The following is a 25,629-nucleotide window of genomic DNA, read 5'->3' as shown; positions in this document are numbered from 1 at the left end:
TGTCCTTGGCCAAATGTTACCTGTTGTTCCTCGAAGTGACCTTTTCTTCGTTGCACCCCATTAGCTGCTCTTTCACTGACAGTCACTTGCTGAAGTCCTCATCACTATCACAGATCTGCCTACCAGGGCCATGTCTGTAGCCTAGCCCACATTAAATTTGCCAACACTTCACCATTTTTCTCTGCATGTCCCCTCTCCAGTAATGTGCATGTCTGTGATATTAACCCTGGGACAGAAAAGTAAGAAATCTATCAGAATCCTGGCTGAAATTCCTATTTCTCCTTGAAACCGAAAGAGCTTTCAAACGTGGCTTCCTGAGTTTTTCAGTTTGCTGGTGGGTGGGTCTGGAGTGGGCATCCCGTCTGCACATCTGGTAGAGGCACTTTCCAGATTTTCCTCATGACTCAGGATCAGTTTCTGACTGCTGGGCGGGGCAAAGCCTCCTGAAGTTGCTGCGAGGCACCTCCCCCTGTGAGCAGAGCTTGGTACAGCCCAAATAGTTTTCAGGTTAAGAAAGCCAGAATCTTTGTTCAGCCGCACTGACTGAACAGACTTTTAGTGGGGTTACCTGGCTAACAGCAGCAGCGGCAACAGCAGCAGCAGCAGCAGCAGCGGCGGCAGCAGCAGCAGCAACCGCAGCAGGGCTCCTGGGATAACTCAGGTGAGTAGAGAGGGAATTCACAAACTTACCCTGGAGTTTTATTTCCTGGATAACTTAGCGTCTAAGAAAGATGAAGGAACTTCAACTTTATAGTTAACCAAACTCTACAGCTATATTTTATGGCTTGTCTGGATCAAATATGTGCCTGTTAATAGCAGTTTGAGAACTTCAAAAATAATGGAATTTTTGGTTGGTTATTTTGAGGGGTGTGTGGGGTGATGATTGTGATTGTCTGGCAATGAAACTTTTCTGGGGATATCTGGTCAGTTTTGTGTGTGTGCACACACGCATGCATGTGTATGTGCTTGCCTTCTGCTACCCAAAATACCTGGTAAGTGAGGAAAAACCACAGGGGATGGTGTTGAGGGGGAGAAGTGTGGCTCCTTTCAGGGCCTCCTTCTAGCTTCTGCTGACCCACAACTGTGGGCAAATTATTGAAATGCGGGCAAAATCTTGGAGCCACACTGTATACAAAAGGCCCGTGAGCTCTGGTAGGAGGGTGAGCAGGCTGTGCACTGTTGCACAGGAGAAAGTGGTGGCCAAGTCTATCTTAACTCCCTGTCTGCACAGCCAGTGGTCTTCCTGCCCCGGTGACAGGTTGATCTTGGCTATCCCATTTTCCGCCTCTGGCCTGGCTTTGTTCCCTTCTGATTCCAGCTTTGGTTTAAACTTTGATTTGAAGATGGGGCTCCATCCTCCACCCCCAGGCCAACTACACTGTTCTAGGGTCTTCACTGGACCACTTGGTCAGAGCTGGCTTTGGGTGGGGGACGGGAAAAAGGAGCGGTGCATTGCAATAGAAACAATTGGTTCTGAGGATTTGGAACTGTAAGTTTGCTGAAAAGCACATAGAAAAACTCAACAAATTCTGCTGTCCTGACAATTACTTCTGGCTTCAGGATAAAGCATCCTGGTTTGTATTAATGGTGTATTGAAATTCAGCTAATGCCTCATTTGCTAATCTTTATTGTGAAAGTAAGAACACTTTACAGTCTGAAGTAATAAACAAAAAATTCTTTGTGGACTGCTAATTAACTCTTTTATTCCTCTGGAAGTTTGTGTGTGTGTGAGCATGCTTATGTGCATGTGTGTGCCTGAGTGTGTGTGAATACTTTGTATTCAAATAACGTTCTTTATTTGTCCTTAGACTCCCTAGCAGTCTAGGGAAAAAGTCTAAACACTTATATGGTCAGGAATAGGTTAAAAAGCAGGCTTTCCATATCCTTGGGAGTTTTCAGTTCCTAAATTAAAAGCAGAAAATGCCCCTTTGTGACCCCCAAACAGTGTTTCTTTGATTAGCCTTGATTTGAAATCATCTCACCTTCTGACAGCTTGCAATTCAAAAACAAAACTTCTAAGTGCATTCTTGTGAGAAGAGGATAAAATGAATTTTTAAAAGCAATGTCTTGCTTGACATATTGTGTCTGCCAGTTTGCCCTCCTCCCCACCTTACAACAAATTGTGGTTAAAAAAAAAGTTGAGAGGTCCCAGTTTTAGTGTGGGCTCTGTCACTACATAACCCTTTACCTTACAACAAAAGAAAGAAGTTGTACTAAGTGATTTCTAAGAGTCTTTCCAACATAACGTTCTATAAAATCAGAATTTGATTCTTGAAAGGCTGGAAAAGTAGACATATAGGATGGGCTTATTTGGCCAAAAGAGCAAGTCAGCCAAAAAAGGAGGGGTGAAATAGGGAGGTGTAGAGAATGGTGGAGGGGCGATTTTATATTAATCTTCTAAATGTTGGTGCATGTCTTATTTAAAGCACATGATCAAATTTCATCAGTTTCCCCTAAAGACAAAAGAAATTTAACTTGCTAAAAACAAGTGCTTCCTAATACTACTGCCCTGCTTTAGCCTTATCTTTAACAATTAAAGAGTATGTTCACATACATAATTTCATTACATTCTCCCAATAACACTCTGAAGTAGACAGGACAGCTAACATATTCTCATTGTGCTATGGGGAAACTGAGGGACTGAGATGTTATGTATACTAAATGGTGATATTTTGGATTTGTTTCTGGACCTTGTAACCACCTGTGTTGTTTTTTATCATTTTGAATTGCTTTTTATTTTTCGATAGAATTATTGAACAATGGAATTAAAGAAAATTGTGTCCTCTTTTTTTTCTCCTTTGAATGACTTTGAACAGACTCTTCTCTCTGAGCAGAGTAGGTACATCTTATATAAGGCAGTGGGCTGGATCAGAGGATCTCTGTGGTCCTTTTTCGACCCAGAATATCTAGTTAGAAGTTTGAATCTGAACAGCCATACATAAGTCCCGTGGTTAAATGCGTGCCCGTATATGTAAACTATGACTGCCTGTGTACATGTGAAAAAGCACTGTTCTCTGTATACCATGTGGATGTTGAATTTATATTACTTTTTCCTATCCAAATCCCTTTTCTCTCACCATATCACCCCCAGGTGTGGGGATAAGGGATGTGGATTGTGGGTAAAGTGGTGCCTACCTCATGCCAGGGCAGAATTGGGTCTTCAGTATTAAATTTGTCTGCAAACTTTTATTGATTTGATCTCGATTTTGGCTCCAAGTACAGAACAGGCAGGAAACTGAGGAAAAGGAGAAACTAGCCAGGAACAATGCCTTAGCCATGCCCTCTCTCCCTCTCTCCATTAAGTTCCCTCATGTTCTCTCCCACTCACCTAAATCCAAAGCAGCTTGTGAACTGCAGACAGGATGTATTTTATCAGATATTTTTAGAGCAAAATATGCTTTTTACTCTAAGGCTAATACACAGGGTAAGAAGCAAGAGATTCTGCTTTCACGACTTGCCTAACTTCCTCAAGCTTTCCAGTCCAGCGAGTAGAAAAAAAAATACCTCCCTCTTTAAACTGCAGCCTTGTATTCTACGTGGCAGTCTCCCTCAACTTCCCCTGGCATTTCTCAACTTTCTGCACTCTGGGCCCGCTTCTATCCTTTGCCTTGGCAGACACGGTTGTCCTCATATTCTTTCTCAAAGTGGTGGGTCTGAATTAAAATAATATTGCTTAAGACCATTACCTCAGTGCTAAGCCCCACACTCTGCCTCACCCAACCACTCGTACCACTAGCCCTCAGGCCACAGGGTCCCCCTTCTTAAATGTCCACAAATTGCCTTTGTGAGCTAGAGGCTCTCCATGGTTGATACTCAAATCCCTGGGTTTATACTCAAAGCCCTAATTTTTTTCTTGTCTACCGACTTTCCTAATATGTGATCTTTAATGTAAGGGCTCTCCCATCCCCATCGCCATCGGGTGCAATAGAACAGAAAGGAGGGAGCATTCCCTTCTCTGCACTCATCCGTTCCAACAGAATAAGTTGTTTATGACAAACTCAACTTACAAATGTCTGGGTTTCCAAAAGTTTTCTGATGTTTAAATGATGAACTCTCTGATGTAAAGGGTTCAGATTCTCCCATGATCATCAAACCATGAAAATAAAGAACCTTTTCAATATCTACCATGGCAATAAATTCTAGGCAGAATGCCTCAAAGTTTGGTATCATGTTTGCTTTGGAGGATTTCCTCATTTGAACTAAAAAATCCTTTCTCTAAGAAGGTAGTGACCAAAAGAAGCAGTGTGGTGTGATGGAAAGCTGCACACCGAATCTGGCATTGCACAGAACCTGGGTTTGAGTTAATTCTGCCAGTTTCTAGCTACTGCTTCTCTAAACTGCCATTTCTGCAGATACAAAATGAAGGGCACAGATAATCTCATTAAGCATGACTGCTATGACGAGAACCCGAACTAAAATGTAAAATTCACATTTCAAACAAGAAATTGCCATGCAAACGTTAATTCTCCACATAAGACATTTATCCGTTCAACAAACATTTTCTGAACAATATTTGTGTGCCCAGCTCAATGCTAGGCAATGAGAGGGCTTCAGTGTATATTTTACATTTATGGATCACTTTCTACTTATTCAAAACTACTTTTACACCAACCATCTCATTAGGTACACCCATGGTGTAAGAGGGGGCAGGGCAGATAATCTCATTTTCCTGATGAGAAAACTGAGGCACAACCAAATGGATCACAGTTCTGTTGCCTAGTCAGAAATAAGGGTCACTGTTTTTTTTTTTTTTTTCTTTTTTTTTTTTTTTTGAGACAGAATCTCGCTCTGTCTCCCAGGCTGGAGTGCAATGGCACGATCTCGGCTCACTGCAACCTCCACATGAAGGTCACTTCTACTCCGCAAGTCCGAGAGGACTTGGGACTACAGTTGTACTGTAGTGGAAGGTCAGACTTATAGCCTGCTCTTCTTTATTTACTGTGTGTCTCCAGAACACAAGCACCCCAACCTAAAAGGTATTCTGTCAAGCTGTAAACTATCCATATAAGCTGTACATTCTGCCTCTGAGAGAGTCTACTGGGATCACACGGGCTTTAAAAATCAAACCTGATTTTCCTTTCAATTTATGCTACTTCTGTCTGTACACAGGCCCTCTTTATAACAGGGATTCCTTTTGCAGGATCTTGCCTGCCTTGCCATTTGACCGAGTAGTAAGGAAGACCTTTGAAGGCAGAACAGGAAATACTCATTTATCCAGAATGTCCAGGACTAGGAGGTTCTGGCAAACTAAATATTCTAATTGCCCCAGGCTATTCCACATTTACAGTCCCCAGGCTCTGGCAATTCACCAAACCTTCTAGGGAAAACAAGAGGCGCAGTAGTGTTGGTTGTAAGTTTGAGCATACGAGAAAATTGGGATCCATTTGTGACAGCCTTCAAATAGGAGTCTGGGCAAACATTCAGGTTGGCTCTGATGCTGCATAACTAAAAATTATTATTGATACCATCCATGCTTTCAAATACAATGAAGTACACTTTAATATTTAAAACACGTGAGCAGACAAATCTGATGAAAAAAAGGACATCAGTGTTTTGCAGTGCCCCCACAGCTCTCAATTTTAAAAGCAATTGCCAATAAATAAGGCTATGAAAAAAAATGTGGTTATTCTCAGCTTCTTGTTCCTTGGATTCAGAGAAAGGGTAAGTTTGTTGTACACACATTGCAAGTAACATTGTAATAACACTGCAAACATTTAAATTAAAAATTGTTATGGTTTTCAAATGGGGAAACTTCTTTACCAGTGAGGCATTTCAATGTGATACTGAAAGGACATAAAACGAACTAGTAGAGAGGTCTGATCAATATTTCACTTTTTATAAAATAGCGACTGCCCCACAGACATACCACACAGATACTCCTTAAAGTGCTAACGTATTCTCCTTATTTTTTTAGCAGACATTCTGAAACTTACTCAAGTTTATTTTTGTTTCAACCCTCCTGTGATTATAGAATATAGACAGTTATTTCTAAAATACATTTTGAAATAGTTGACACGATGTAAATTTCACAATCTCCTTCTTATTTACTGTTGAATGCCAGGAGAGGATCATTAAAATCATTACAAATCTATCTTTGTGAATCAAGAAAAAGCGCTGAAAACCCTATTATCACCCCAAGGCTATTGAAAATCAAATTTGCCTTTCAAATTATCTTCCTAAAAACCAGTTGTTAAGAGCACTTGAGTGTGGGGCACTCTGATAGACATTGCTTGAAGAACCACTATATGAATTCTCTGTTTAGCCATGTGAGGTTTTTGTTTTTCCTCCCTTTTTTAAAGAAAAGGAAGCAAGGGTGTATTGCCGTGGGATAACAATCTATAGCCCACCAAATTAGAGTAATTGAATTTCAGAATCTGCCTTTTATCACTGGCAAAGGATTATACATTAGACTTTTAAGAAGAAAGACCATACAATCTTTCTATCTTTCCTTGGCTTTGGAGGCCATCTGCTGAGCCGTTTCTTGCAGTAGTCTGCCTGGCCAATAATAAAAAATGCAAAGCTCTCTAAATGACAAGACGGAAGAAATTGTGTAAAAAGACTTGCTGGAATGGAAAGAGGCTGCTTTTCCCCTCACGCACAAAGTGCGTGACTCTCCAGGGAACCAACTTATTCTGACTATAGTAAAATGATTTTTTCCCTTATCTTCAAGTTGTACTTTGCCTTGAACTACTTCCTGCTGGTGTAAATGGAAGACTTCTCTTTAAATTATAATGAATCACATTTAACTCACAATCTTCACTTTTATTATTGATTTTTTTCCCAATAAGATTAAGACCCATATTGCCCCATTTGACAGATAAAGAAACTGAGAGCCAAAATGGTTAGGTGCCCTACCCAAGGCCCCATACTAATTAGTTGCTGAGCGCGGAACCTTCTTTCTTTGAAAATGGTGACGTTTCCTTTAAATCCAAACTAGAAGTGCCTAGCTCTGGGAAGAAGTCGCTGGGATGACGGCTGTTTGTCTAATCTCAGGTAACCCTTAAAAGACCTGAGAAATTCTTCCTTCAAAAACAACAATTTTCCTCATTCTAGGCATAGTTCAACACTATGGGTCCTCCTCTGAAGCTCTTCAAAAACCAGAAATACCAGGAACTGAAGCAGGAATGCGTCAAAGACAGTAGACTTTTCTGTGATCCAACATTTCTGCCTGAGAATGATTCTCTTTTCTATAACCGACTGCTTCCTGGAAAGGTGGTGTGGAAACGTCCCCAGGTAACTCCCTATTTTACACGTTCTCTCTCCTTGACCTCCTTCATCATACCTCTACTTGATCCACTGTTTCACTTACAAGGTCTACTGTGTAGACCAATTTAGAAGTTAACTTTCTTTCTTTCTTTCTTACTCTTTCTTTCTTTCATTCGTTCTTTTTTTCTCTCTCTCTTTCTTTCTCTCTTTCTTTCTTTTTCTTTCTTTCTTCTTTCTCTCTTTCTTTCTTTCTTTCCTCTCTCTTCAGCTTTATTAAAATATAATTAACAAATAAACATTTTGTATGTTATGGTGTTCAATGTGATGTTTTGATATATGTATACATTGTGAAATAATTACCATAATCAAGTTAACGTATAAAGTTTCTCACATAAAGAAAACTTTATAATGAAAGTTCCGTGGATCTGCGCTCCTGGCTCTAGCTTGGAGTCCTGAATTTTAGTCAAATTTTGACAGATTTACTTAGAAAACACAACAAAGAAAGATATGCTGTACCTTTTTGAGATTAGCTATTTAACCTTAAGCAAATTAATCTAAGATCCAATCAAGGTGTTCTGTGTATCAATAGTTGTTTTATTTTTACTGGTGAGTAGTAATTTATGATATGGATATGCCAAAATTTGTTCATCTACTCACCTACTAAAGGGCATTGGAGTTGGTTCTAGTATTTTTTACTGCTACATATAAAGATGCTATGAATATTTCTGTACAAAAAAGAGAGAGATATGCCATTCTTATTTTCTTTTGGAAGTTCATTTGAGTAAATATGGTAACTCAAAAAGCAGCTATGCTCTTGCCTCTTTACTGAGTTACCTATCATAACAATTTAAATGTAATTTTAGGCCAGTGAGGAGAAAAACTCCTTATACAGTGAGCATAAATGAGATGAATTTTAAAAGGAAAAGATGAATTTTTCATGGGGGCGAGAAGGGTTTTTTGCTGCTCTATGGACACTGTCACCTGTATCATACCACAACTGGACAAGTGGGCTTCAAGTAGAATTGTAGGTCTTTCACCACCTATTAGTAGTAACTATTAATAGCTGTTGTGGTTCTCTGTGCATCATCTGTATGTTGTGTCTCTAAAGCAAGTTTCAGAATCCTTTCACTAGCCCTACATGAGCAGGAGCTCAATGTATAAAACAATAGGATGATGGAGTCTGGAGAATAAATTGCAACCTTGCTATATCTAAAGGGTAAAACTGGATAGAAGGATATTGTACCTAAGCTCCTTCTCAATGTAGGTGATGAGGTATATAGGCATTGTGAAATGCAAGTTCTTGGACCTTCATAATATCCTGAAGACATTCAGGTCCTATTTAATGAGGTTCCTTTCTGTGTGCTATTATGGAACCATCTCAGGCATCATCTCAATGTTTGCTCCTTCAGGTAACCCTTTTACCAACTATCACTTTTAGTTGTAATTTCCACAGCTTAAATTCCTAAATGGAGTTATGCCAAGAGCTACTTCAGTTTATGCACGTTGCTACCATGTGGTGTCAAGATACACCGGTTACATCAAGACTTGTTTTCTACGCAACTCAAAGAACATCTCTTAGTTTTTGCCTATAAAGAATGACAACCATTGAAAGTATGAGACTGGGAGAAGCTCGCTCTGTCTGAAGGAAAATTACACTCCTCCTGCCTTTCTGTGTCTGCAGTTATTGACATTCCAGCGGATCACTTAGCTGGCCTGCAAGAAAAATCCAGGAAATGAGCAGAATTCACTAACCAATACTTTGGTATGCAGACAGGCTTTTTTTTTTTATTTTGCAAAAATACATAGAGAAAATAGAGATACATTTTCTGGGATCCACTCTTATGAATGGATGGTGATAAATGAGGGGCATGCCTCTTTTCTGATGCTTGGATATGAAGGAAAAGATGTCAATACGGCAAAAGTAGCTAAAAACGAAGCAGGAAATTAAGAGAGGTGTACTGGGTAGGTGTCTTTCTGAAATAGGACAGACTTGAACATATTTATAGGCTAAGAAGTAGATGGTAAAGAAGAACAGGTTGAAGACATAGAAGAGAAAAGGGATGATAGGTAGGGGTGAGGTGGAGGAGGTGGGAGGGAATCCGGTGGGCAGCAAAATTGCAAGCCAACATGAAGCCATTCCCCAGATGTGCACCAAGCAGACAGTGTTTCCTGTACTGGCTGTCTTTAGACACATCCTTCCCCCTCTGTCTTGGCTCAGCCCATTGTCCTTTGCCTTCATCCTCCAAATTCTGTGGATTGAATCCTAGATGGATTAGCAGGGAAGGAAAAAGTCTTAACAACCATTGCATTTTGCCTCTAAAGCAAACAATACCCCTTCTAAAGTGAGCGAAAATCAGAGAGAGAGGCTGAACAGTGGGGATGAGTAGGAAAAAGAATCAACAGTCACGACATGCCTACTATGGGCCAGATATTGTGTTTGAGGTACATTATTTTATTTCACCCTTATTTACCAAGGCTTAGCAAAGTAGGCATGTTAAAAGTTACTTTGATGCAATTCTGTTTTCCAAGTTTAAAAAATACCAGCAGATACATGCCCATTATATATCTTTATATAGAAAGAAACTGTGTCTTTAAGAGAAGGTAAGTATTTGCTCAGGGTCAGACTGCTAACAAGCTAGGATTTTCATCCGGGTTTGACTGCAAAGCCTGCATGAGTTTTCACTCTATCCTGCTGTCATATCAGGGAGATAGAGTTAGTTGTTTTGTGTCTCCTGTTTTTACCAAAATAAGTAGCTTCCCTCCAGTCAGTTCTCACATTCTTCTTCATTGTGTTGATGCCACACTTTCATTAATTGTTCCACACTCTCCTGTTTGAGAGCATGTTGTTTGCTTAGTCTTATTAAGCCCAAAGGGAGGGTCACTAGAGAAATATTTACTGAACACCTACTCTATGCCAGCCTTGGTGCAAGACACAGACATGGCCTGTGGTGAGGCACTCCCATTCTAGTTGGGGAGATGGATATTGAGCTATCAAAGAGTTAAAAAAGAAATGAATGTTGGATGTATGAAATGCTATTTTCAGGCGCATGGACAGTAAATCATGTAGAATTTTTGAAGAAGGGGAGTTTACCATAGATTGGAATGGTCGGGGAAGGGGCCTCTTGTGGGGAGTAGGAGAAAAAAACAAGGTTCTGGACCACCATCTGAGCCTCCTCGAAAAGCTGTGGATTCCTTCCCAGCCAGAGTGGAGGCCAAGCCTGTGGTCAAGAACCACGTCAAAGTTCTCTGGCCTCCCATCAGGAAAGCTGAGAGACAGAGCTGGGCCTCTCTGAATTGGCTCAGGAAGACCAGATGAGTCGTTGGCCTCCCCCGCCTCATTGGCAAGGTTGAGATCCTGGTTTGCAGTGAAATTTACAGACATCTTGTCCTTTGGCATGCCATGTAGCTGCACACTTAACTGGGGTTCTTTTCTGAAGTCTCCAAAATGGAAGCAACACGATTAACCTCATATTTTCTGTCTTTTTCCTTTCTCGTGTTGAAGGCTTTTGACTTCATAATCCTCTATGCCTGCAAACACCACTGATAGTTTAACAGACTGACTCCAGTCAAGCTCTGCCCCTTTCTAGCCTGGGCCACCCTCCTATTCTCGGGCAGGATTGAGTTCCCCTCCTCCCACTTGCCACTTCCTTGCTGTGTTTTAAAGAGCCTCTTCAGATGGCAGGAATTCTGAGTGTTTTGCAATTGTTCAATGCCATATCATCTGCCCATGCCCTCCAGAGGAAAGTTCTTAATTTATCCAGCTGTCCATTGGCCTCAGCTGTTGTCCTAGCTTTCTGAGTACACAGGTATATTGCCTGAGACCATGTGCTCCAGGACTTTTCTATCCTCCTGGAGCTCAACATATATAGTCTTCATAAATTATAAGATGTAACTTATACTGAGTTACAGTGTGATCATAAGACTGCCGGTTGGATTTTTAGGCTGAAATCTGCCTGCCAAATTCCCACAGAAAATCTCTTCTCCAGCTCCCTCCAGCCACTCTCCCCTCCTACCCACCTCTGGCTTTTTTCCTTACTGACTCATATCTACCTACAATAGTGTCTTAAAATCAGACACATCTAATCCCTGACTAAAAAGGAGTAAAGCCTCATGGGAATTTGCACTGTCAACTGTGGAGGAAAAAAGGACTCCTGCACAAGATCTGTCAGCTCTCTTGTCAAGTTTTAAGTTCAACATTGCTACCATTGCTGTTGCCTAGTCTTCCCTTCAAGAATACATTCCCCTGGGGCCATTTTACTACATTGTCTGGTTGAGAGTGGGAGGGTGATGAGGCTCTGGATTAAAATTATGGTAGTAGAAATGGAAGGGAAAGGCAGATGAGGGGAGACATTAAAAGCAGAATATACAGGCTTGGGTGATAGATGGCATGTGAGGGAACTGTAAAATAAAGAAACACTTTTCCCTCTGTGCTAATAGAAATTTCCAATCACCAGCTGAATGCAATATCTCAGTATAGTAGTTTTGGCCTAGTCTGTTCAAGAATTTCCTTTTCTTCCCAGAGACTATATCACTCCATGTGAGTAGTCCTAAGTGTTTTCCACTGTTTACACAATTGAAGAGAGTTGAATAGGCCCATAGTCTTTCTCTCCAACTGTCCTATTTATTTTAAATTATGCATTAACAAACTTTAACAGCTTTCTCGAAGTGCAATTTATATATTGTGAAACTCACCTGCTTTAAGTGTACAAAGCAATGATTTTTAATAAATTTAAAGTTGTGCAAACATTACCACAACCCAGTTGTAGAAGAGTTGCATCACTTCAATAAGATCCCTTGTGCACATTTGAAAGAAGTAATCCCTCCACCCTACCCCCACTCCTTTCTGCAGCCAACCACTAATGTACTTTTGGTTTCTATCCAGAACTGCCTATTCTGTACATTTCACTTAAAATGGAATCATGAAAGTAACTGGCTTCTTTTTCTTAGCATAATGTTTTCAAGAGTCACCCACGTTGTAGCACGTATCAGTTTATTCCATCTTATTGCTGAACAGTATTCCATTGCATAGATATACAAATTGTTCCCCAAAAAGCAGTTTGGGATCTATGCCTTGAGTCTCCCAGCAGAATTCTGAAGGTTAAGTGAGAAAATGATTACATAGTGATTGGTGGCCTAGTTTGGAGGTGGAAGTTGGGCCTAAGATCCTATTCTATTCTCCATATTGAGTTTTCCTTGGATGGGTTAGGAAGGAAGAGAATATTTTACTGATAACCAAATCTTCATGCAGAATTGAAACTCCGCATTAGGAAAAGTGGACTCCTTGAGAGGCTAGTGCAACATTGGTCCTCGAGCCTAAGTCCACCTATAAATGCTCCATTTGGGGGATGGTTCAATTTTCTAAGTAAGATAACAGCTACTTGGACTAGCTCACAAAACCCTCCGTTCCTGAGTAGCAGTTGTGTGCAAATTAGCCCCTGAGCCTTCTGGGACTATTCAGACCCTGGACTTATTCATAATGTACCTACCACAGGGCTGGCCTCACTTGTAGGTGTCCACACTCGTACCCCCTCACTACTGCTAGATTGCACGTAGCACTTGGTCAAAAGTGTTTCCACTCTTCTGGCTGCTGGTTTTCTGGGCAGCTTTTCATTTTACTGTGGTTCCTGCGGTTTACCCTGGACCTCCATGTTTATTGTCAGTAAATTTCACCTGTGTAAAAAAAAAATGCTGAATTTGGATGTGGTAGGTGCAAAGGGAGTCACATATAGTGCCTTGTGCAGGGCTACAGGACTTGTAACTGTTTGCCCCCTCCCGCTCAGAGGTCTCTGGGAAGGAGGATGAAGTAAGGACAATGAGAAGTCCCTTAAGACTAAGCTAAGAGAACATACTTCCTAGAGAAGCTGCTTTGCTTAATGGAAGGTTTTGGCTCAGAGGCGGGGTCATGTGGGGACCATTTCAGCTTTACTCTTGGTACTAACTTCCTAGTTGTGTGTTTCTTCCTAAGAAATCATTTTGCCGTGACAAACAGCCCAGTTCAAGGATCACTTCAACTGTGCCAACACAGCTGGGAACCATTAAGGGCTCAGCATCCCTCCTCGCTCCTAAGCCACCCAAATATTGTGAATATGTGTGCTGTGACCTCTCCTCCAACCCCATTCCTACCTCTCCAGCATGGCTCAAGCTGAAATGTCCCATCTGCACTCTGCATCTCAGCTTTGAGTTACAGAAAAGTTTCTCAAGTCTTACATCCTTAACCCCAACAGGAAGATACCCGTGTGTCCAAAACTAGGGAAGAAGTCAACAACCAGTCATTTTGTTGTTTTCAAATTTGTCACCAAATAATAGATTTGCATTGGCTTATTACCATTTACCCTTTCTAAATCCTTGGCTACTTTCTAGTCTTTTAATGCCTCACTTCCTTAAAGAGACAGAAGATATGGCTTAATAAAGGATTTGTTTCCCAGGTTTCATATCACGAAGTTTACATAGAGTAAGAGATTGATTCATATTTAGTGAATTTAAATGAGCAGACTAACACCTATTAGTGATCTTTATCCTGGAACCAAAAGCTAAGAGGTAAGTAAGTTTTCCAAGAGAGTGAAGAGTGTTTAGGTAGGTTTTAAGCAGAGGCATAAAACATTGGGATGAATGACTGAAAGAGGTGGTAGCATCTCTGTCCCTGAGGAGTTGCACAATATCATCCTTTATGTGGTGGCTATTGTTGAGCCTAAAGGCACAGGGATGGATGACTGAGGTCTTGAGTTTTATTCTCTAGCCATATGTGGTTCTGAAAAATAAAAAAACTTTAGGCCTAGGTCTCCTGCTGACTAGCTAGATGATCAGAGTAGCAAGTTATTGCCCCTCTCTGAGCTTGCTTCCTCATGTGAAAAATAAGCTTTACTAGATAGTCTCCAAAATTCATTCCAGTTTTGACATTCTATGACTGTTAACTTGTCATGTTTTAAATCTATTGTTAAATAGCCATCATGTATGAAGAGGGGTAAAGCATACCTGGAGAATGGACCAGTTTATAAGAGGAAATGGAACATGGTGTGGGGGGCGGGGAGGTCCCAAACTTACATTCTCTCATGAATTTGACACAGCTTTTAATATATATATTATATGTACATACATATATATACATAGACACACACATATAATATATAATAATCATATCCATCTTGGGTCTACAAGAGAATAATTACACCATTCCTCAATTTGAAGTCTGTTTATATGTCTTTTTGCTCACTTATGTGACCCTTTATGTCTTCAATAGAAGTTGACATGCCAAAAGTGTTGGCTAAGCCTAGATACCTATTGTGAAATGAAAATGTTATGGAAATTCAAGACACCATAGTGTATCTCCAACCACTAACAACTCTACATAAAACTAGCAAATAATTTGTCTTACTAGTCTAAAAGCACACTTTTTCATATATCAGTGTTCACTTTATTGTTTTTCCATGTTAGGAAACTATGATATATATTATCTAGGTCAAAGAAATTATTTTATACTTTGACATCTTGCTCCAAATAAAATGAAAACACCTGACCTGGGGAGGAAAAACTGTGCTTAGTTTCATTTTAGAAAAGGCAAAAAACAATGAGAAGAAAAAGAACATCAGGGTTTGACTCACCCAACATACCTGCTCTATGTTCAACAAGTGAAAACAAATGCAGTTTGCAACTCATAAAAAATATTTTTTAAGATAGAAAATTCTCCTAAAACAAAAAGTAGTTGTGAGCTACCAGGCATGCATCTAAAAAAAAAAAGACCTGAGAATCCAAAGCTGACAACCCATCTAGCCATCTCCTTTTGGCAGAGGGATGCCCAATTAATCTCCAACTTGGACTTGTCTTTGCCCAGAATGCCTGCCTATTTCTTTCCAGAGTTATTTTGGTTTTTAAAGAATATATGGAATGTTTCATTCTGTAGACCAGACCCTTCATCAAGGAGAATTATGGCCATTAAAAAAAGAGATTTGAGGACCAGAAAAATATAGCTGCCTCTAATACTTTTTAAAAGGATATATGTCTAGATTCCATTTGAGACAAGGATTTATTTCTTCTGCGTAAGCAGAATGTCAAGGTACCGGCCAATGGCCTCCTCGTGAAGCTTTCTCGATCTAGTCAAGAATGCATTGGTATTTCCTGCCTTTGAACTCTGCAAATGCTGGTACTCTGAGTCACCCAATTATGTCTTCAACTATGCAGTGTCATGTATGCCACAATGCCTTTGCCCATGCCTTTCTCTCTACCTGTTATGCCACTCTACCCCTCTCTTGTCCAACTGCCTAATTCTAGTCAACTCCAGTGTTAACACCACTGTGAATCCTATTCTGACTATGATCAGGAGAATTATGGGGATTCTTCCTTTAGACATGAATTATGCTTTGAAAATGACTCTACTGTGCCCTATCACTTTGTGTTATAATTGTATTACTCCCAGGGGAAAGGCACAGTTAATATGTTGGGGGGAAGATACATGCATACATTCCAAACAAATACTGCCCCCACTCTGCCCAGATTCCCTCAGGACCTTCACTGGGAAAGAGGGCCGGTTGAAGTGTTCCTGTGAGTGGTTTATTACCACTTGCTATTAATGCTGCTGTCATCTATATTCATCCAAAAATGTAGAAAAATCTGGTTGCTATGGAGACCACTGTTGCTTTTGCTTTATGTTAGAAAAGGGCTTCCTATAAGGTCTCCTAACTGATTTTCCTAGAGAAGGAGAAGAATTAATGTTAACCTTCATTAGACTTTGTCTCTTTAATACAACCTCCCTTCCAAACACAGGTGCTTCAGAAAATCTCATCCTGGCAAAATAGGATCAGAATGTAACGTACTAATTCCTAGTTATTATTTTTTTTTTGAAAGGTCACTGCTGTGGTGAAAACTCTCCCAAACCCCAATGATAACTATGTCTAAGAGCCCTCACCACCGCATGGCACCCAATCTCGTCACACCCCCTACTTTCATTTCTCCTGCCACTTCCAAACATGGGGCAAGATGATCAACTGTTTTTTGGTTTTCCTTATAATCCCTTCAGCCTTCCCTTCAACCCACTTATGGAAAGCCTACTCATTTTTCAACTCTAACCTTATCTTCTCTATGAAGGCTGTCCTGCCTAGTTCAGCTCACAGTGACTCTTGCGAAACTCTTCCCAGACTCTCATATAACCAATTATTGTATTCATAGGACATCTGTGATGACCCCCGTCTGATTGTGGGCAACATTAGCAACCACCAGCTGACCCAAGGGAGACTGGGGCACAAGCCAATGGTTTCTGCATTTTCCTGTTTGGCTGTTCAGGAGTCTCATTGGACAAAGGTATTATCCCTCCTGTGGGACCTCATTCAGTTTCCACTTTCTTGTCTTCTTTAATAACTTTAGGAAAAAATCAGCTCATAACTTTCTTAGATTGTTGTATTTCTTGAAAGCAGAGATATTAACTAGGTGACTTCCCTCCATTTCATTATAAGAAGTTTTCATTATAAGAAGTTTTGCAAACACAGAAAAGTTGAAAGAATTTTATAGTGAACATTCATATACCCACCTAGATTCTACCATTAACGTTTTACTCTACTTGCTTTGTCATATATGCTCATTGAAATCTTTGGTTATCATTTGCCGTGCATTGACTCAGTATCTCTGCATATTACATTATCTGTACCTACTGGGATATAAAGTCAGTAGAAACCAGGGAGTCACTAATACATATTAATAACAGAAAAGGTGAGAAAGACAGAAGTAGGACTTTGAAAAGGTTCTAATAAATTATTAATAGTACAAAAATTCCTTTAGCATTCAGGTAGAGTTCAAGGCAATGAAGTATTAACTTGACTTGGGACAAAGTTAAAACATTTTCCTCAAAAAAATAATTTTAGAATATTAATGTGTAGCTGTTATATAAAAAAATTCCTAAACATGATTTTATTCAAAATGCAAATTAAATCCATATTCAATAGAATTGATATAAAATCTCTAGAATGGATATTTAAAAAACAAACTACAATGGGCCTTGATTTTGATTGGTTTTGCTTTTTAGAATGCCTTGCATTTTAAACATGCAATCATGAATATGTTTATGTATTCCGCTTCTTAACATCTAGTTTATAGATTATTTGTGGAAAGCATTTAACCACTGACTGGTTGTCCCAGCCACACTGTGTTCTCCTGTGTGCATTTAGACAGGCGTGGTGATATCATCCTCAGCCAAACTGATCTGAGGAAGCAGAAGTTGTGGGTAAAATGCTATACCTAGGATTTTCCAATCCAGACTCAAACCAGGTGTATGTGGCTTGCTTCCTGTTGTCATGTGGATTTGCCAGGAGTAAATTTTCATCTCAGTTTCTGGATGTGGTCTGGTGAATAACACTTGATTAAATGTTCTTGCATTTCCAGACAATTCCTAACCATAAGGAACAGGAGTGGGACCCTCAAAAAACAGATAAATATGCTGGGATATTTCGCTTTCGTTTCTGGCATTTTGGAGAATGGACTGAAGTGGTGATTGATGACTTGTTGCCCACCATTAATGGAGATCTGGTCTTCTCTTTTTCCACCTCCATGAATGAGTTTTGGAATGCTCTGCTGGAAAAAGCTTATGCAAAGTAAGGAGGGGATTGACTAGTCTGCTGTCAGGGTACATGAGGAAAGGAAAGCCGCATTTGTCTTTGGGAGCTCATTCTCTCCAAGCCCAACCCTGGAGTTTAAGTTGGGTAAGATGTCAGTCAGAACTAAGGCATTGTTTTGCACTTGGGCCTGGCTGTCAGAAATCTTAGATGAGAGAGAAATCAGAGGTTCTTGTCTCCATTTAAACTCTTACCTGCTCCCAGGTATCCTTTCCTGCTGCTATCTGCAGATCACATGGCATTATCACTTCTTTTTTTCTTTATCTAATATCTCCCCATAGAAAGAAGTTTTTGCATAGACTGTCCCTGATCAACATAGCCTAAGCCTAGAAATTTCTGAATATAATTTCAAAAAATATCTCATTTCATACCTAGAGAAAAGCCATCTGGTAAAGTCTAGGCAGGGAATGTTCTGACTCTTTAGAGTATTATGTTCTTGACCTGGAAAAACAATTTTACAAAGATAACCTTGCATACTTGCCCTCAGGCTGCTAGGCTGTTATGAGGCCCTGGATGGTTTGACCATCACTGATATTATTGTGGACTTCACGGGCACATTGGCTGAAACTGTTGACATGCAGAAAGGAAGATACACTGAGCTTGTTGAAGAGAAGTACAAGCTATTCGGAGAACTGTACAAAACATTTACCAAAGGCGGTCTGATCTGCTGTTCCATTGAGGTTTGTACTTATGAAAAACAACCACTGTATACTCATTCCTGGCAGAAGAGACTACAAAATTTAGTAGGGAAATTCGCCCTTAACCCAAAGACCCATGAAAAACTATTAATGGTACTTGGAAAGCTAAGATACACATTTTGTCCTGGTGTAGAAGTTGAGGTGTTTTAATTTTTTATCCTTTTGTACCAGTCATTCGACGTGGAACCAATGCAGCATCCAGGCTGGTGTCAGTAGCCTCTGCTAAATTATTCCTCCTGTCTCTGCTTCTAGATCTTGAGGTTATGGCTGCTTGTTCAATAAATGAATCTGCCCCATCAAATTTTGTCAGTTCATATTAATGTACTACAGTGGATAGTCTGAATCTGACTTGTTTGAGTTGTTATATTACATTCTTTATCTCTACTGCTTTTGTTTCAAGTTGGGTGTCAGGATGAAATTTCCATCTGTGTGAGAACTAGCTTCAATCCTACTGGGTTAAGCCAATTAATGAAGAAGGGGGATCAGGACTGGGTCTCCCAGTTTCTGTGCCTTTATATATCTTTCTTTGCTCTCAGTCTCCCAATCAGGAGGAGCAAGAAGTTGAAACTGATTGGGGGCTGCTGAAGGGCCATACCTACACCATGACTGATATTCGCAAAATTCGTCTTGGAGAGAGACTTGTGGAAGTCTTCAGTGCTGAGAAGCTGTATATGATTCGCCTGAGAAACCCCTTGGGAAGACAGGAATGGAGTGGCCCCTGGAGTGAAATGTGAGTTGCATTCCACTTTCACAGCTACATCTCCAAAGCCCTGTAGTTCTCCCAGATCCATCCCTCCAGACTGCTAGTGTGCTCTCAGTGCTCAGTGACATCTGTGGGCTCTTGTCAGGCATGGGGTCTGTGACCCAGCCACAGATGAAATAAAGCAGGACTGATTCTCATGCATTCTGTTTCTCTGGCATCCTGCTTACTACAAGAAGTCAATGGCAAACATAATGGTTTATCTTTTTTTTTTTCTTTCTTTCTATTTGCTTTCAGTTCTGAAGAGTGGCAGCAACTGACTGCAGGAGATCGCAAAAACCTGGGGCTTGTTATGTCTGATGATGGAGAGTTTTGGTGAGGAGCGGTTTCTGCACTAAGGGAATTGGGGCTTCCACATGGAACTACAGTGTTAAGTATTAAATACCATCTTTATCTTTTTCCTGTGCTCCTTCCATTCAGGATGAGCTTGGAGGACTTTTGCCGCAACTTTCACAAACTGAATGTCTGCCGCAATGTGAACAACCCTATTTTTGGCCGAAAGGAGCTGGAATCGGTGTTGGGATGCTGGACTGTGGATGATGATCCCCTGATGAACCGCTCAGGAGGCTGCTATAACAACCGTGATACCTTCCTGCAGAATCCCCAGGTTTGAGTCAATTACTTTATTTGCCTCCAAGTTATCCAGTCAATAGGAACTCAGATCTTGCTTTGGTCATCTCTGGAGTATTTCTTTAGCATCAAGTCTTCCATTTGCAGTTATCGTGTAATATTCATTAACCAGGATCCCTAGGGATTGTCTCAGGTGCTTGTAAACTACAGCAGACTATGCCTTTTTGCAGAGACAGACTTTGGCAGCATTATCAAATCTGAATCACCTCCTCTGGCTGCCTCTCTTCTGGCCATATCGCCTGGTATGGCTCTTTGACAATCCCTGCTTCCTTGTGATGGTCCCACATTGGAGAGAGAAGATCTGCTTTGAGATGTTCTCTCAATTCTTCCTCATTTCGCTTTACTGCCCAGCTGTTCTCTGGGGTGCACATTTACTATATTCTTCCTCTTTATAATGCAGATGACGCTTTTGAACCCCATTATTATGCCTCCATTTTATCATCTAGATCCAGGTCATTTTTCCCAGGATTTGAATCATTGCCCTGTCAATGACTCCATCCCATCCATCTCCCATTACAGTGCTATTCCAGGTGACACAGCAGGGTCAAGTCCAGAGTAAAAAACCCAAACATCTAAAGCCTGAATCTATAATAACCTGGATGGTTTCATCTCAAAATGTGCTGATGAGCTAACTCATAGAAAACAAGAATTCTGCCTATATTGCTGCCTCACTGGACATGGGTGTGTCTTGTCTTTCCATGGATCTCATTGGTCAGGCATTTAGGAGAATGCCGAGACTAGTGGGCTGATTCACCTAACTCATACTGCTCTTCCACCCTTTCCATTTTAATTGTTCCTAAAGAAAAGAAATCTCCTATCTCCCCTGCCACACACCACCTCACCCCCATTTACAGCTCTGGAAATGTTTCAAGTATTAGGCATATATACTAAGCTGGGAAAATGGCTTCACTCTATATGTATGTACAGGATTGAACTTAGGGGCCTTAGTTCTGAATCTGTTTTTTCTTCTTTCCTTCCTCCCTTCCTTCCTTCCTTCCTTCCTTCCTTTCTTCCTTCCTTCTTTCCGTCATTTTAGAGATGGGATCTCACTTTGTTGCCCAGACTGGAGTGCAGTGGCAGGATCACAGTTCACTGCACCCTTGAATTCCTGGGATCAAGGGATCCTTCTGCCTTAGCCTCCCGAATAGCTGTTTCATGTTTCCTTCTAAAGGGAGAGAGGAATGGAGACAGAGACAGAGAGGAAAATCTGATGCCTTTTAGTTTTGTCTCCTAATAGCACCGTGATTCCCCAGATGATGTTTGGAAAGTCTGACACAGGCTTGTAGCTTCCTTAAAGTGGCAGTAGCAAAACATCAATTCTCCAAGGAAGTGGATCCAGCTCTTCCACAGGCCATAAGTCTGGATGGCAATAGGAGGCTAGCCCAGGGTGATGCTGTAGTGTCAGGTTGAGTCAAATGAAAACCCTTTCTGTCTTTATGGATTCCAGACTTTTTCTATAAATGGCATTTAAATACGAAGGGATAATAACAACAACAATAATAATAATACAATAATTTACCAATAACTTATTAGAACAAAGCATATTCTCTTTGGCGTCAAAGGCTAAGAATAAAGTTGTCCCTCAACACATGCTGAATGACATAGAAAGAAGCAAATGTTAATGGTATACACTTAGCAAGTCAATGAATTATCCAAGACCTTGTTGTCTGATCAATATCAAAGCCCAGAAAATAACTCAAGGCTCTGCTTCCCAATGACAAGCTTTCTTCCGTGAAATTTAAGCTGGCTCATCTGAAATGGGAATTCTAACTCACCTCTTTGGTGGCCTCTTTCCCTTAGTACATCTTCACCGTGCCTGAGGATGGGCACAAGGTTATTATGTCACTGCAGCAGAAGGACCTGCGCACTTACCGCCGAATGGGAAGACCTGACAATTACATCATTGGCTTTGAGCTCTTCAAGGTAAAAATTTGGAGCAGAGAGAATGGAGGCAAACAAAGTAAAAATTAAGATGATTTAGGGGTAGGGGAAGAATGAAAGGCCTAGGGATAAAGAAAATGGAGGATACAAAAACCACGATTTGAGTGGAATTGAATATTTTACCCTATTTCATTTCCAGGTGGAGATGAACCGCAAATTCCGCCTCCACCACCTCTACATCCAGGAGCGTGCTGGGACTTCCACCTATATTGACACTCGCACAGTATTTCTGAGCAAGTACCTGAAGAAGGGCAACTATGTGCTTGTCCCAACCATGTTCCAGCATGGTCGCACCAGCGAGTTTCTCCTGAGAATCTTCTCTGAAGTGCCTGTCCAGCTCAGGTTCAGTTTCCTTCGCAAGCCCTCAAACCCCTGTTCTTTGCTTTACCTCCAATCCTGAACCCCTTCACCCATCTCCCCTCTTCAGATGTTCGATGGGACAACTTGTTTAAATCAGACTTGATTCACTGAAATCATGGTGGTAAAAATATTTCTCAAAGAGAGGTTGGGGGAAATTCCCCAGTGAAGGTCTGAACTTTAGAGCTCTGAGCTACCCTTAAAGAGGAACAGGCCTATAGTCTAAGTTCTTCCACATCAAATTTTGTCTTCTGTTTTCTGGCTGATACCCTCTTTTCTTAAGCAGATGGCACTCCTCCCTGCTCTTCTATTATGTTCTGAGTGCTGGGTCACCAAAGCCACCTTTTTGTCCCAGCCCTGCCTACTTTGATCTTTATCTCCTGGCCCTTAAAGAAAGGAGAAAGGAAAGCATGCTCAAAATATATATAAGCCATATCTGAGGAAGAATGGGCTAAGTCATACAATGTCTCATGCTTTTCAGCAATGATGTCTGCTTTGGTGGACTTACTTCATCAAAGGATGTTTATCATATGATGAAAATATTTTATTTTTGATGTTCTAGGGAACTGACTCTGGACATGCCCAAAATGTCCTGCTGGAACTTGGCTCGTGGCTACCCGAAAGTAGTTACTCAGATCACTGTTCATAGTGCTGAGGACCTGGAGAAGAAGTATGCCAATGAAAGTAAGAATGGCAGGAATGTCTGGGAAAGCAAAATTCAGTTGCATTTATAGCACATAAGTTAGAAAATATGATCACAAATTATTTTCTCCAGCAATATTTTCAGTCTAGAGAAGTTGGGAATGGATGGCAATCATGGCAGAGGATGGGATGTCAACTTCAGGCAAGGCCTACAATAGATTCATTTTCATATTCCTATACAAAATATGGAAAAAGAAAGGGAAGTGGGAATAAAAGTGTTGAATCTCAGTCATTCCGGTGCTCAGGTGCTATGCTGAAAGTCCCAGGACTGGCTTACTGAGATACCTTCTTGTCTATCTAGAAAAGGAACTTTAATTGCTGTGTTAAAAACATGTCACTTTGTTCCAGCTGTAAACCCATATTTGGTCATCAAATGTGGAAAGGAGGAAGTCCGTTCTCCTGTCCAGAAGAATACAGTTCATGCCATTTTTGACACCCAGGCCATTTTCTACAGAAGGACCACTGACATTCCTATTATAGTACAGGTAAGAGTGTGTACAGGGGTCCCCAGAAAGGCTCATACTCTGTACCAGATACTAGATGATCCCAAGTACCTTATGTATGTTTAGGATGCAGAACAAGAATTATCATATTTTTTGGTTTCTTTTATACTCAAAAACTCTTCTCACCAAGCATGGACACTGACTTCCTTATTACCATCCATCCTAAATCTCCTCTCTTCCATTTATTTAATTGTGGGCAAAAGTCCACATGCTCACCAGTACACATGTTAACACACGTATCATAAAATCCCATGGAGGGAAGCATATGCCAGTTCAGAGGACCCTCAACATGGCTAGGTCAGGATGAATCACTGCAGTCTGGCAGTTTTTCTGACTTAATACGCCTGACCAGCAGCCTTTAGGTAACCATCCCACAGGTCAAGAACAAACCGGAGATTCCGTTTTCTGGCTTTTCACCTATATTCTTTGAGATATCCTTCCCTCAGCTGATGGGCTTTCAGGAACGGATAGAATGGTCTCTTGGTTTTAAAACAAATCTTTTGAAGCTCAGCATTAGATCTGAATGTCACTGGGCAAAGGTTAATCTCACTGAGGGCTTCTCATCTTCACTCCCTTCATTTGTCTTTCCAGGTCTGGAACAGCCGAAAATTCTGTGATCAGTTCTTGGGGCAGGTTACTCTGGATGCTGACCCCAGCGACTGCCGTGATCTGAAGTCTCTGTACCTGCGTAAGAAGGGTGGTCCAACTGCAAAAGTCAAGCAAGGCCACATCAGTTTCAAGGTTATTTCCAGCGATGATCTCACTGAGCTCTAAATCTCCAATCCCAGAGAATCCTGACAGAGCTTGCCACCCTTTTATTTTCTGTCAGGTGCCAGGTCTTAGTTAAGATTCACAATCTTTAGAAAGAATGAGATTCACAATAATTAACTTTCCTCTCTTCTGATAAATTCCCCATACTTCCCAATCCAAGTAGCATCAGTAGCAACATAACCTATATACCTCCAGCAGCTGGACATGGGGAGGCGACAGTCCTATCTAGACATCATACACCTTTGCCAAGAAAGGATCTCTGAGGCTTCCGGGGGTGAGATTCAAGCAGGACAATAACAAGAGGCTGAACACCCTACAGATGTCTGTGATGTTTTCAGTTGTTCGATATATCTCTCCTGTAGGGCATGTTGAGGAAGGAGGAGGGCTGATCAAGGCCAAGCTGGTCTAGCCTGACATCCTATCTCCTGACTGAACACTATAGACTTCCCAGCAGCATTTCACCCAGCAGCCAGAGCCGGCTTTAAGTCCCCAACCCTTACAGCTACCACTGCCACCACCACCAACCACGACCACCACCACCACCACCACCACTTACCACCATCACCACCTCCGGAAAGTGTAGTCCTGCCCTCAACCAAGTCAGCCCCCACAGTAAATTTTACCTTCATGTTGAGAAAGCTTCCTAGGTGCTTAATCAAGAGCTGGAGTTCAATGAGTCCTAGACAGTGAGAAGGGCCTGAGCTTCAGCTCAATGGAAGCCAGAAGGAAAAGTGGAAGAAGCTGCAGTGGGAGACAAAGCCTCGGTCCCCCACCCATCTACACACACCTACACTCACACACGCGCACATGGGCGCGCACGAACTACCGTTTAGGCAGTCAGTGGGCAAGAGGAAAGATAAGTAAGTACCATACACACCTAAAAGATGAGAGAATTCATCCAGACATAGTACAGCCAGTTTGGGGCCCCTGACTGCAATGTGAAACCTCTCGCTGCTGCTAGGTTTACAAACAAGCCCATTGTCCTGTGCCTCCTAATATCATTTGTACTGAAGACTCCATCTGGGGACTTGAGACTTTGGTCCCAGCCCAGACTCCTCAGACTTTTCTCTCAGTTGGGATGCTTCACTCGCTGGGGGTGTTTGTTTGCCCTCTCATTTTTCAGTACTTCTACAGAATTTTCTCTAGAGTCAGTCACTATGAAATATTCTTCCCTCTATCTTAACCTATCAACGTTCTGCCCTTCCTTCAAAGCCCAGTATAAATGCCACCTCCTCCATGAAGCCTTCCCTAATTCCACCCCAAACCCCCACCTTCAACAATATTTCAACGCTTCTGCAATGATGAAAAAGAAACATAGTTGTAGTACTTAGCCTAGTCCAGCAAGCATTCATTTTTAGCTCGCTCATTTTTTACCATGTTTTCCAGTCTGTTTAACTTCTGCAGTGCCTTCACTACACTGCCTTACATAAACCAAATCACAATAAAGTTCATATTCAATACATTGA

The 25,629-nt window shown here is 41.1% G+C and overlaps 1 protein-coding gene across 1 annotated transcript; it reads left to right on the top strand.

The window, feature by feature from the left end:
* Window positions 1-473: 473 nt before the first annotated feature.
* On the top strand, window positions 474-25,629 carry CAPN6 (calpain 6). The gene is made up of 13 exons (XM_050776764.1): window positions 474-661; window positions 7,054-7,233; window positions 16,366-16,497; window positions 17,572-17,780; window positions 18,289-18,481; window positions 19,036-19,229; window positions 19,497-19,574; window positions 19,680-19,866; window positions 21,690-21,812; window positions 21,970-22,172; window positions 22,750-22,871; window positions 23,238-23,374; window positions 23,984-25,629. The coding sequence occupies exons 2-13, from the start codon at window positions 7,069-7,071 to the stop codon at window positions 24,164-24,166; spliced, it is 1,926 nt and encodes a 641-aa protein (XP_050632721.1). The 5' UTR covers window positions 474-661; window positions 7,054-7,068; the 3' UTR covers window positions 24,167-25,629.

The sequence above is a fragment of the Macaca thibetana genome, chromosome X (assembly GCF_024542745.1).
Source record: "Macaca thibetana thibetana isolate TM-01 chromosome X, ASM2454274v1, whole genome shotgun sequence".
In the NCBI taxonomy this organism is placed as follows: domain Eukaryota; kingdom Metazoa; phylum Chordata; class Mammalia; order Primates; family Cercopithecidae; genus Macaca; species Macaca thibetana.
Note: the sequence above shows the minus strand (reverse complement) of the source record. Positions and strands in the feature narration are given on the sequence as shown.

Excerpts from the sequence above, each read along its gene's own strand:
- CAPN6 (XM_050776764.1), top strand. The coding sequence starts at position 7,069 with ATGGGTCCTCCTCTGAAGCTCTTCAAAAACCAGAAATACCAGGAACTG. Across the intron at positions 16,498-17,571 it reads AGGAGTCTCATTGGACAAAG|ACAATTCCTAACCATAAGGA; the intron begins GTATTATCCCTC and ends TTGCATTTCCAG. Across the intron at positions 19,230-19,496 it reads AGTGGCCCCTGGAGTGAAAT|TTCTGAAGAGTGGCAGCAAC; the intron begins GTGAGTTGCATT and ends ATTTGCTTTCAG.